At 36.6% G+C, this 13,962-nt stretch overlaps 1 protein-coding gene across 1 annotated transcript in view; it reads left to right on the top strand.

Moving 5' to 3' along the window:
• The window catches only part of LOC139148473 (uncharacterized), a 55,059-nt gene that overhangs the window by 33,387 nt on the left and 7,710 nt on the right, over positions 1 to 13,962 (top strand). The window contains exons 16-20 of the mRNA XM_070719936.1: positions 721 to 923; positions 2,104 to 2,284; positions 10,876 to 11,007; positions 11,812 to 12,109; positions 13,705 to 13,814. Of these exons, the coding sequence (XP_070576037.1) occupies positions 721 to 923; positions 2,104 to 2,284; positions 10,876 to 11,007; positions 11,812 to 12,109; positions 13,705 to 13,814 (924 nt within the window). The remainder of the gene's footprint in view (positions 1 to 720; positions 924 to 2,103; positions 2,285 to 10,875; positions 11,008 to 11,811; positions 12,110 to 13,704; positions 13,815 to 13,962) is intronic.

The following is a 13,962-nucleotide window of genomic DNA, read 5'->3' on the forward strand; positions in this document are numbered from 1 at the left end:
ATTTATAAACACATTATAGGAAAGTAAACTGAGGGCTCATATGTTTAATTTTATTATAGTGGCTCTGCACCATTTTTCTACATGACCGATACTACAGTACAGGTATGTTATGTGTGTGGAATCTGAGGCAGCCTCAGATTAAGATTCAGATTCGGAGAGCTATGTAACGCTGACTAGAATGTACGAAAATGAACAAGCATAAGTCGATGGTAGGAGTGGGATATCACTTCTTTGACTAACTAAGACAGAAGTGGAACAACGTCCTTTTTTCCCGGTGGCATTGATACAGATGCTGCCTATGTGCAAAAAAACCCCGTAACTTTTCTATCAGTAAGATAGGAGGTCTTTTGTCTCGTGTCGACTCGTCTCGATCCGGGTTTGGGACTCGCCGCCCCATTTCTATCGCTGGCTGCGCTGCTCAGGAAACTAGGGTCAAGTCTAGGCCGCCATTTTAGTAAGAATTTTGACTGCATATTATGAGCACAGTCACCTGACAAGATCATGTGATAAGCACATCTGTATAGTGGCAAGCTTGGAAATTAGACGACGAAACAGCGAACGTTAATCTATTTGCACGGCTTCACTTTTATGTCTCCGACTATGTACTGCTATGATGACATTTACTCATCATTCTATGAGAGTTTCCTTGTCTGTCTTTTTCGCAAATGTATGGCTCACAATTTCTTCAAAATACTAAAGAGTTGCATACTTGTATTATAGTACCCATATACACAACTACATATGTAACGAAGAGGATGGGTGTATTGGTTTCTCCTGGTTACCCAGCAAACTATCCAAGTAATATCTATCGAAACTATCAACTCGTCATGTCAATGGATGGGATGACGAATGTCCTAATTGAGCTAACATTCGAAGACTTCGACATCGAATTATCTGAAAATTGCACGAATGATTGGTTGCAGGTTTGATATTCTGAAGGTTTTTTTCATAAGACTTGCACTGAGATATGCTGACTGCCTTCTCTTAAAAACGACTCAAAGTGACATTATGCGTATGTTGACAAGTTCATTATCTTTCTGAATGTATAGACGATAATAGATTCATCAAAATCAACAGAATTTCATGCAGCTCATGTACCACTCTTAAAGTGAATATTGTTATAAGAGCAAAGAGGAAATTTTAACGATGAACACTTTTAACTGCTATTAAATGAATCATTAACCTTGATATATGCTATTCACAGATATTTAAAACATATCAGATAACTTACACTTTGATATCAACGGAGAGAAAATGAGTCTATTGTCGTTTTACGACACCAAAAACATACCTGTTTTCTTGACATTAATTGATAATTATAATTATAAAGAACTAGTTGAGTTTCATATGAGCCTTAACATGTATATTAAAAATGGGTAAATAAAGGGAGCATGAAACATTAAAGTATAATGGTATCAGCACTTTTTCAAAGTTCTTTTCATAAATGAAGGCATCGTTTGAAAGAGTAAGTCTATATATATTCAAATGCTACGATATCATTTGTGATATATCTTTCGATGACTCCTCTACTTCAAGCAGTGTGCCAATTTATTACATGCCTCGATATGAGTGTAAATCAGTACATTGATTTGAATAGGAACATACGGGATGTTAGCGGGCCGGTGAACGATGTATTGACCGGTTTCCATGGTTACCCGGTCCAGTGAAGCCTTTCGACGTTTTCGACGTCAAAATAGACGCTTAACGCTAGATGTAAAATATCCATGCGCGCACTGCTATTTTAACTTTCGTTAAAATCTGTTTGATGGTGGTCGATAATGGTAAAATTGTTTGAAAATGCCCTGCATGTAACTAAATGTCATATAGCATTAACTGTGAAGAGGCATGTAATAAAAATATTATTGCCTGAATACATGGGTTTATGTGCCCGAGAGCAGTTGAAAATTTGCCCTACGCCAGGAGGGCAAATTGTCTCCTGCTGCGATATATAATCTTGCCCATAAAAGATGCATTGTATATATTATAGTATGCATGAAATGTGCGATATCAAATCCCAGCTGTCAAAATTTCATGACCATTATATTCGGTTTTTATTTCTCGATTTAAGACGTAGACATGCACATTACTCTTTTTTCCCTGCAGTTACTGTTATACAATGATAAAGATGAGAACTTTCTTACAACGGAACGCGCTTGTGGTAAGAAGAGGCCCGATCCTTTTACTATTGAGTTTTTTCGACTAGAGCTGACGTTTGTGTCGAACTCTAACATTACAGCAAAAGGTTTTCGTTTAAAATACAAGAAAGTAGAACCACAGAAACCTGGTAAGGATCATTCAATATAAGATTGCGCAGTTACTGACATTGATACATTGATAAATTGTGATATGGTATGATATATATATATATATATATATATATATATATATATATATATATATATATATATATAAACAATTACTTGACACAATAAACAATGATATTAGATCACGTAGTGTGTGAACCAATGGAGGAATTCGTCTGCTGTCATTGACCGGTTCAAGGGGATACGAGGTAAATCAAAATGTAGATTCATTACATTTGACATTGTCAACTTCTATCCATCTATCTCAGAAGATCCCTTGCGTAAATCGCTTGATTTTTCGAGAGAATATACTTCAATTTCTGATGACGTTGTTGTTGGTGTTGTTGTTGTTGTTGTTTCTTTATTTCCTCCTTTGCAAAGAAGAGTCACAGCAACATACATATTTACATTTTAAGAGTCATAACAGTTACATCAGAGAGAAAAATGAAACTAATTAACGCAAAAATATTGTCTGAAAAAATTCCAGGATAGTTTTTACGAGAAACGTACTATCCTCAGAGCTGAAATCGTTAATGACATATTCGTTTCCAAGCATTGCTGAAACAAAATATTCATCACTGAGGTCATTAAGGAAAACTTAAAGTGCACACTTGTGTGGTTAATCAACTTAGACCAAAGATCAATCCTCTGTTGTTCTGTTTCCGTGCAGGCTACAGCAAAATGGATAAGCAAATTATTCGTGTCTTCCTCACATTTTGGACAATGTAGTATTTCCAAATTTGCAAGGATCTGTAAAATATACAGCGCAGTATCTTTGAAGAAAGGAAACAAATTTGCAAAGCGCAATAAGAAAAGTGGTTCAATTTTTGGATGCACAGTATGAAAGAAATCAAATTCCCCTTTACTTTCAAGTCTACCCTTCCGCAAGACATTTTCTCTTTCATACACAGTGTCTTTAACTATTAACTTCCAAGTTGCTTTGTTAGGAAAGAATCCTGACAAATATAATTCTTCCAGAAAAAATAACAGGTCATATTTTGCTAAAATACGTAACACATCAGGAATAAAGCCTCTTTGACTTTCAATGACTGATAGTTTGAATTCAAAAAGACGATTTAGGAAGACCTTTTTGCACAAAGCAGAGTTACTAAGACGACACAATGTTCCAAAAAATCTTAATTTACATAAATCTAAGTGTGCTTCCATTGAGTACAAGCCAATCGTACTTATAGCAACGTCCGATGAAGTTCTTGTCGGTAAACCTTGTATTATTTTTGCAGCATATCGCTGGCACCGTTCTAACATTAACATTTCAGTATCAGAGACTGTCCAAAGTTCACATGTGTGGAAAGCTGCAGGCATACACATTTTTTTTCCAAACCTCTGCACCAATGATAGGATTAATCCCATTTGGTCCAACACCAGAGCTACGCAGAGAATTAATAATGGATCTGGCTTTTTTACACGCAGAAACGGTCCTTTCTAAAGATAATAATAATAATAATGTTTATTCCCCAAAACAAGTGAAGATCAAATGTAAATTTACAATAAATCGATTACACAGAAGAAGGGAAAAGGAGTACGGAAAATAGTTGTCCAGCAACTAATCGAGTCCGCCTCCAGCCTCATTAACATATTTGGCAAAAGAATGAGGGCAAGCTGTGAAACACACGTAATTAAATTACAGAAAACTACTCAGAAAAGAAAAGAAATATAAAGAAATCAGAAATATATTACAGTGATACATTTCTTTAGACAAGAGATTGGAGATGTTTTCTATATTCCCGTTTAAAAATATTTCTATTTGTTATGTTCCGTATGATATCAGGTATGCTGTTCCAAGTTTTTGTTGCTGTATATTTTACTGTAAACTGACCTACTCTGTGTTTAGCTTTGGGTATTTCCAGATCATTTCGTTCCTTTTGTCTTGTACAATATGAATGTGAAATTGGAGTAAAAAAGCCATGAAAAGTACATGGAAGTCTAGCATGAAGAGCATCATGAACAAAGACTGCAAGCTGTAATTTATGCTGTTTGTAAATATCAAGTATATCTAGTTTTTTAAAAAGTGGTGCTGTGTGTTCTGTCCAATTACTAAAGGTCATTGTGCGAATCATCTTTTTTTGAAGTACAAATATTTCATTAAGGTATGTTGGATATGTGGCTCCCCACACTTCAAGACAATAAGTAAGATGGGGAAGAACAAAGGCGTTATACAACAGGACTAAGATGGATTGTGGCATTATGTGACGTAATTTGTAAAATACACCAGTTAATTTGCTAATTTTCACACATACCTCATCAATGTGTTGTTTCCAAGACAGGTTACTGTCGATAATTACTCCAACAAAAGAAGCACATTCCACTTTACGAATGTCATTGTTCTTCAATTGAAGTGAACCGTGACACTCAATATTTTTTCTACAACTTTTCATGATCATGTAATTTGTTTTTGTGGAATTGATTGTCAGTTTGTTGGCGTCACACCAGTTACTCACATGCCTAAAATCGTCATTAATAGTATGCAGATTAATACAATTTGAACTGTTGCAAAATGTGTGGAATAAATTCGAGTCATCAGCATAAAGTCGAAAGTTAAACGCGTCTGATGACATAGGAATATCATTTATATAGATTAGGAAAAGGGTAGGGCCTAAAATTGATCCTTGGGGGACTCCACATGTGATTGTTTTTGCGTGAGAATTCACACCGTGTACACCAACGAACTGACTTCTTGACGATAAATAACTTTTCATCCAGCTAAGAGGTAAACCCCTTATACCATAAAATTCAAGTTTTGCAAGTAAAACATCGTGATTGATTGTGTCGAATGCTTTTGAAAAATCTATGAATATACCTAGAGTGGGATTGCCATTGTCAATTTCATAAAGTAGATATTGAGAAAGACTGATTAGTGATAACTTTGTACTATACTGTTTACGGAACCCGTACTGGTGATCATAGAATAAATTGTGTTTGTTAAAGAAGAGCAGAACCTGTTTGTTAACAATCTGTTCGTAAATTTTGCTGAGCACCGGTAAAATGGAAATAGGCCTGTAGTTGCCCATGTCGTCTAGATTCCCTTTTTTGTGAATTGGTAGTACCTTAGCAATTTTTAAATCATCTGGGAACACCCCTTTTGAGAATGAAAGATTTATCAAGTGACAAAGTGGCTTGGAAATTTCTTCAACAGCATCTTTAACAAGTTTAACACTAATGTTATCATGGCCAGTTGCTTTCTCAATATCAAGTGACACAATGATATCCCTTACTTCAACCTCAGTTACAGGACGTAAAAAGAATGACTGTTGATTACGATTCTTTAAGTACTTATTAAAATCTGTTGCAGTAGAAGTATCAATACTCGATGCTAAATTCTCACCTATATTAATAAAGTAATTATTAAAAGTTCAACCATATTTTGCAAGTCAGAAGTACTTTCCATACTACTATCGGATGCAACATGAATCTGATTTGGAATCTTAAGATTCTTTCGTTTTTGCTTACCCAAAAGTTCATTTATTACACACCACATCTCATTACTATTGTTACTCTTTGTCATGAAAAGCTGTGAATAATACATTTTTTTGGCTTTCTTCAAGATATTAGTTAGACAATTTCTATATTTCTTGTATTTGCTATAAAAAGGTTCCTTGAACCCACCCTTGATTAGTTTCTTATACATACTATGTTTAGCTTTTATTGATTTTCTTATACCAGGGGTAATCCAAGGTTTGTTTTTCTTTTTGTTTAACTTGCTGAATGACTTAAAAGGGGCGTGTTTTGAAGAATAATTGAGAAATTTTGTCGAAAAGTTTCTATAAGCTAAATTGACATCTTGACAAGAGATAACATCGTCCCACGTTTCTCGTCTGAGGTCATTTGTAAAGATATCTTTGCTGTAATTTGCAAAATCCCTTGACAAAACTCGCACTTTGTCTGGTAGTGATAAACAAAAATTATTAAAAAATACAAAAACTGGTAAGTGGTCAGAAATGTCAGCATAGAGAACACCAGCATCAATGCTTCTGTCACAGAGATTTGTATAAATATGGTCAATGGTGGTCTGTGAATAACTGGTAATCCTAGTTGGATCTTGAATGACTTGCTCATAGTTTAAACAATGGAGATTGTTCAATAACCTGTTAGACATACTTGAAGACTGGTTGATGTTGATATTAAAATCACCAACTAAACACAACATGGTATTTGTGGTTTATCAAACGCAAAGTATTTTCAAGGCCATCTATAAATAACATTTCATCGTCACTTGGTGGTCTATAAATTACACCAACAATATACTGTTTGCCTTTGTCTTTAAATTCTGACCATAACGATTCTGCATTGGGTACTGAAATTTCGTCACAAATATTATATTGCATAGACGTATGTACATAGATCCCAACACCTCCACCTTTACAATGACTTCTACACCTTGTTTCCAATGTGTAGTTCTCCATCATGAACATACTTTTGTTCCGAATCTGCCATATTTCTGTGAGAGCAATTATCTTAAACATATGAATGATACAATCCTCAAAAACCGACTTAAAATTGTCGACATTTTTGTTCAAAGACCTGATATTAATGTGTGAAACAGAGAAAGAGTTCTCTCTGTTTGAAAAAGTATCATTGAATTCTGTAATGGAGTAAGAATGACTAGATATCTGATAAAGATTCGTGTCTAATATGTGCATGGTATTTGTACAGTTTGAGCATGACTGTTAAATTTCATCTTATTTTAACCATATCTGCCTCATTACGAATAATGACAGACTGCATACCTTGTTCCTTTTTAACATAGATATTGTTGTTATATGTCCATAGGTATTTGTAGTGTAAACTCTTCCTCTTGTCATTTACCTGTTTCATCAAATTTCGTTTGAACGGAGTTAAGTTCTCATTAATGTAGATCTTATTCTTCTCGCGATACCCAAGTTTGTCCGTGGTTGTTCCTTTGATATTCTTTCTTTCACTGTATGTTCTGTCACGCATTCTTCGACTGACAAATTTTACGATTATTGGTCGATGTCTAGTGGCTCCCGCACTTTGATCTTGTTTTCCAATCCTGTGCGTCACTTCAATATCGTTGATTGTTATTTCCGGGACGATTTGTTTGACCACTGTCAGTGTAATGTCATCTGTTTTTTCATTTGGAGTTTCCGGAATTCCGTGGATTTCTATATTTTCTCTCCTGCTATATTGGTTTTGGTCTTCTTGCATCTTTTCAAGTTCCGTCATGCGTTTAGTGAGTTCATCGTTTCGTTGTTGTAGCACTTTGTTGTCACTTTCAAGACGATCAATCTGTCCCCTCATTTCTTCAACTATTGTATTGAAGTATTCCAAAGATGTAGTAATTGTATTCTGGGCAGATTTTATGTCTTGAATATCTTGCACAACAGCTGGCAAGCACGCAAGCTTGCCGTTGATGTCATCAAGCTTCTGCTCCATAGTTAGATTTTTCTTTTCTGGACTGGTCAGTGAAGAAATTGCGATCGCAGTTTCAGAATCTTGACTTGCTGGCTGAGGATTTGCTTTCTTCGAGAATCGCTTTTTCTTACACTTTCTGCACAGAAACAGGTCACCTTGCGTGAATGTTACCCTGGAGGTTTCAGCACAGTCTTGACATTGTGGCATGGCCTAATTTGCATATGAACAATGGGCCTACACAAATAGTTGACAGTATGCAGTGCAACGACGGAAAATCTTCGTTTTTCTTCTTCAAAGCACAACAAATTTCAGCCAATGAAGCATATACAATTACCTTGTATCTTCATTGCAACGATCATTCTTGACGATAACTAAAAACTCTCTTCTCATCGATGTAATTTGCGGAGAGTTGTAGAGACGAAACAGCGAGAAGATCTGTTTGGAGCAGCGCCCTCTAGATCAAAGACAAAGTAGTATTAAATTGCATGCCAGCAGTGGTAATGAAGTCAGTTTCTTGTATTGCCTCGTTATTTAGAAACACAGCACAATGCATAGGTCTACTTTTGTGTTCAGATTTCTTCTCTCCGAAAATAATAAGACGGCTCTTACTTGTTGAGAGTTTCAGTCTCCAAAGGGAACAAACATTACTAACGATGTTAACATGTTTTTGGCAACTGGAACGAGTAGGTGTCAAAATTGAAATATCATCAGCAAGTGCAGGTGCGCCTACAAATGATGAACCGATAAAACAACCGACTTTACTGGACTCAAGCTCAGTAAATAAATCATTGATGAAAATAAGGAATAATGCCGTAGAGAGTACACTACCCTGGCGAATTCCCTGCAGTATTGGGCAGTTTTCTGAAGCACATGTACCCACGACAATTTTGCAATGTTGACCATGAAACATAGTACGTAATAGCCTCCAAAGTTTCGAGTTAATTCCTACATTAACATATAACTTTGTGAAAAGGCCATTCCACCACACAGAATCGAAGGCTTTGTGAATGTCCAGACTGCACATGTACACCTTGCTATGTCTTTCAATGTGATGAAGGATGGTTTCCTGAATACAAAACGCTGTAGTGACATTACTTAGACCAGGTTGGTAGCCTGCTTGAAGTGGGTGGGGAATCTGTCAATATCATACTTGTCTTTGTTGCCACCTTTGAAAATCGGGATGAGATAAGCACATTTGAAAGTACATGGGATATATTCAATATCTATCATTGCATTAAACAAATGTAACAGACATTTTTGCAGCGCAGGTCCATCGAAAATAATGTGCTCATATGTGATGGAATCTGGGCCTCCAGCTTTTCCACGCTTGAGTTTTTGTATAGCAGAGGTAATTTCATCAAGTGTAAAGTTGGATGACAAAACATACTCACAGTTCAAGGTACCTTCTATGGCTAATCTGTCTATGTCGTTATCAATAGTTAGTTTAAAGTCATTTGAGAAGGAGCGATCTTCTAGAGGTTCATATAAATTCTTATAGAACTTAGCAAATGAGTCCACAACATCTTTAGGATCGCAGATTTTGCGATCGTCAATTTTGAGTACAGGATTGGTAACGTTTTTCTGTTTCCTGCGAACATTAACACAGTGCCAAAATGTAGATTGAATGAGTTCCAACGCAGTTTCGATGAAGTCATACTTTTTCTTGTCATTTTCTTTCTGTTTCTTCCTCAGTTCTTGGCGAAATTCTCGTTTAGCGTCTTTGTATAAACGAAATGTTTCATGTTCCATCCCTCGTGGCCTTCCAGACTCTATCCACCGCTTACGGCAATTCCAAGATTTTTGATGAAGCGCTTTGATCTGGGTCCAATAAGGTTTCAAAAATGGCTTGAATTGAGAGGGTGGTACATTTTCTTTGGCAGTGTTACGCATTGTGTTCATCAAAATATTTGCATACTGTTCAATGTCAGCTGGACATGATAACGGCTGGTTCATAGATAGCAAGTTTAAGTTATTAGCCAATGAAGCACCATACGTCTGTTCAATAACATTTGTTTCTAGTTTTGTCCATGCCAGTCGTACCTTGGGCAAAGGGCATTGAAACGTATGAGAAGGAATTCTCAAGGTGCAAGTAATGGGATAATGATCAGACAAATTTCTGCTGATGTGCAGCTTGAATAAGCTCTGTCTCTGATTGGTCCATTTTCACTATTCACAGCCACTTAGGGAGTCTATTTGTATTGTTTTCATTATATTGGTAAGATTCAGCTACCCAATTGGGTCAGATCTTATTCAGCGCTGCACATTAGCCCACAAATTTAGCGCATCGTCACCGAGTACTTTGCATTCGACGATAGTGTCAACAATGTCACGTGGCAATAAAATAAAATCAATAGTTGATAACGGATAAGATCAGAAAGGAAATCACAAAGATGTTTCGTGACATTGGCCTGAAAACCACGATCGAGACAAACCAGAAGATTACAAACTTCTTGGACATGACATTTAATCTGAACGACGGCAAGTTCTACCCGTATTGTAAACCAAACGACCAAACAATGTATGTCCATAAGCAGTCTTATCACCCGCCAACCACTATTAATCACATACCTGACGCAATAAGCAAACGCATCTCAACAATATCTAGTGATAAGGGCATCTTTGATAAATATAAAGGGCAATACAATACGGCGCTTAAGGCAAGCGGTTACACCGAGCAAATTGAATTCCCCAAGACCAACCAATCAGCGAGGAGAAGCAATAACAGGAAGCGTCATATCACGTGGTTCAATCCCCCTTTCAGCAAGAACGTGGAAACTAACATCGGCAGGAAATTTCTCCAACTTGTCGATAAATGTTTTCAAAAGGGGTCTAAATATATATATATATATATATATATATATATATATATATATATATATCGAAGTGTACAGGTATCTACGTGGGAAAGTTACAATGCTCGATACTAAAAGCAGAGTGTTATAAAGAATAACACAAATTACTTCAATTAGAAAGTAATAACAGATAAAACCACTGGTGGCAAGCTTGCAGGTTTCCATTCAACAAGGCATGCTGTCAACGATATCCACTTATGTAGAAGTCAATATACGTCCAAAGTAATTTGTCTTTGGAATAGTTACACATATTCTGCAATGTTCTGTGTGTCACCAGAACATGCAAAACATAGACCGCATAACTCATTTTACATTTGTTGACATTTCAGAAAATTCCAGCAAGTGTGATGCAGACGATTTTAAATGCGGAGATGAAAGTTGTATTAGTCACTATAAGGTTTGCAACACAATTATTGATTGTCCTGATGGGTCAGACGAACACGGAAACTGTTCTAGACAAGGTAGGACTACAATTTTGAAATGTTTTTGTCGATGAAATTGTCCGGTCAATACATCGGTCAACGGAACAAGACAAAGAAAGCCGCTCAGATGATTGAAGATATCTGGTTTTGAATCGGCTGCATGACTTAATATTGTTATGCCTTTGAATTTGGGAGATTTTATCAGCTACTTTAGACAATACAGTAACATTGTTCATGAAGTATGGAACGTATTATATATTTCAGCCTTACTACAATTATCGGCCTAGCAATATTTGGTATAATCAAACATGCCTTACACCCAATCCTATACCTTAAGCCCAACACCGTGTGTGTAGCAGTGCTCATTTCGACGACAAATGAAAACAGTTTGACGTTGATACCTGCATCCTAAAGTTCTATCACACGCAGAGGACGTGAAAAGTATTATTTTGTACACACATGGAAAAAGCTGCAATCTTTTAAACTTATTTCGTTACTTTTGTTTCATTGGAGAAGTTACTTATATTGTTCTGCCTACTGAAGCATATTGAACCATCAACCATCAGAGATCTGCACACACCATATATATACCGTACATGTAACTTGTGAATACCGAGGGCATAATTTTTGGTATGAACAATAAATTATGTTATTTTTGTATACAAGCTTGGAGGTAGTACATATCTGACGAGTGAAATTCAACATTATCAGTGAGTAGAGCACCATCAATATGTGCTAACATGCAACAGAGAAAACAAATGAAATTTCAAAAGATATCGACTCTGTCCCTCTGAATAATCAATATTCAGCCAGGAGGTTTCATCACTTTTCTTCCCGTAACAGGGCATGGCAATGAGAGCATTTTCAATGATGGCTGGTACCACCAGTTTATTGATATCACCCAAGATACAGAGTTATTCAAGGATTTTCGGGAAAGTCAATATCGTGACCCTCGTTTTGACCGAGTAAAAGGTGAAGACCCTCCGGACTGGCAAGGGTTTATGACGTTTTCTTCAACTCCAGATTTCAGTGATCTCGAAGATGTGCTGAAGTTAGATAAAGAGGAAATCCAGAAATATGGCCACCAATTGGAGGATTTCGTTTTGCAGTGTGTTTTCAATGGACACCCATGTAACATAACGTAGGGACATTCTTCATGCTATTTTCATCTTTTGCGAAAACGTACAAAGAGCAGCATTGAATGTTGTAAATTGTAACAACTAGGTAATGAAAATGACGATGAACCGCGGCTTCAGGTCTGTGTAAAGTCACAAACATTATAACATATGGAGTAAAAACCCACATGAACCGTAGGTTTTGGCATATTTCATTTAAACTCACATGTCATGCTGTTGGTAGATGCCAATCATATGATCCATTGCTGTTTCATTGCCAACGCTTGCACGTTGAAGTAAATGATCTGGTGAACCATTCGGCTTGTGTCTGTCGGTGCTTCCTCTTGATTTCCCGTCGAAGACATTCGGAACATTTCAGATTGATATCCTACAAGGACATCTGTCATGGCGAAACAAGATACATACCAAAGACATAATGATTACCAACAGAACAAAAATTCATTACAAACTGAATGCTATACACATGACAAGAATCCCTGCTGACACAACGAAAATAGTTTTGATTTGTGGAGCTGATGACTGTGATTCGTTATTTAATATTTAAGCAACAAAGCACACCCAGCAACGGTATACCACGTGATTTTGACCAGTTCACGACATTTATGCACGAGCAATAGCGAGTGCATATATGGAGTGAACTGGTCAAAATCTCGTGGTATACCGTCGCTGGGTGTAATTTATTGCTATTAAATCATAATAGTATATTGAAATTCTGACTACGAACGTCAAAAACAGATTTTTGCTCAAGCTCAGAGCTCGCGCGTACCCAGCCGTGGTATATCGCCAATATACCACGGTTCTTTTCGCGTCTCGACCAATTAGATCGCTGTATTTGCACCATCAATATACTGGTATGATATAATTTACATTAGTGACTGGAAGGTAGGCCTGGGAATATGAAAGCGCTTTTTTAAAAAAGGGGCTTAGCTTTCGTACACGATTGTTTGAACTATTTTACTTACAAGAGGTCTTATATTTTCACACGATGAAGTTGAATCGGTTCAACCAGCCTGTAATATCCAAGAAATGATTTATGCTGGAATGTTTTACCAGATAAGTCGCTGTGGGATATGGAGACAGGTCCGCAAATCAAGGTTATGTTTGTGTCAGTGGGTGTCAGTTCTCGGTGACTAAATTCAGAGGTTCAGGTTTGGGTATTTCTTGAGATATCTTTGTTATTGTACAGAACCTTTATGTAGACCGGGTCTTCATTAGCAGGGCATCTTCGATATCATCGGCCCAGGACGAACTTTATGTAGTGTTTTACCAAGAGACGTATCTAGATTTGAAGACAATGTCAGTCATCAATTTAAGTGTATATTATTATTATTATTATTATTATTATTATTATTATTATAACTAGTAGTAGTAGTAGTAGTAGCAGTAGAAGTATTGTCCTGGTCCTTGTCCTTGTCCTTGTCCGTGTTGTTGTTGTTGTCGCTGTTGCTGCTACTGTTGCTGCTGTTGCTGTTGTTCGTTTAGATGGTTTGTTCATATCCATATTTGACTTTCTCTTGTTACCCAAACAAGATGAAAACAGAACAAATCAGTAGCAGAATTACTTGAAATCGTGCTAAAACCTTTATGTTTTCATTGACAGTCAACAATTTGTCACCTTTCAACACGATGTCTATGGAAACTGTTTCAAATTTAACCATGGGAGAATCGGGCAGCCATTGCTCAATGCAACAAATGCAGGCTACAGCTCTGGTGAGTGGAAATAATTACTGTTGATATAATTTTGTGGAGACACATCGCACTTCTGTCAATCAAGGATAAGTTATAGCATACGTAATAATGAATTGATAATATGATATATTGAATTGCATCACAGTGACTCGCAAATCTGTCAATTCTT

The sequence above is a fragment of the Ptychodera flava genome, chromosome 13, assembly GCF_041260155.1.
Source record: "Ptychodera flava strain L36383 chromosome 13, AS_Pfla_20210202, whole genome shotgun sequence".
Taxonomy (NCBI): Eukaryota; Metazoa; Hemichordata; class Enteropneusta; family Ptychoderidae; genus Ptychodera; species Ptychodera flava.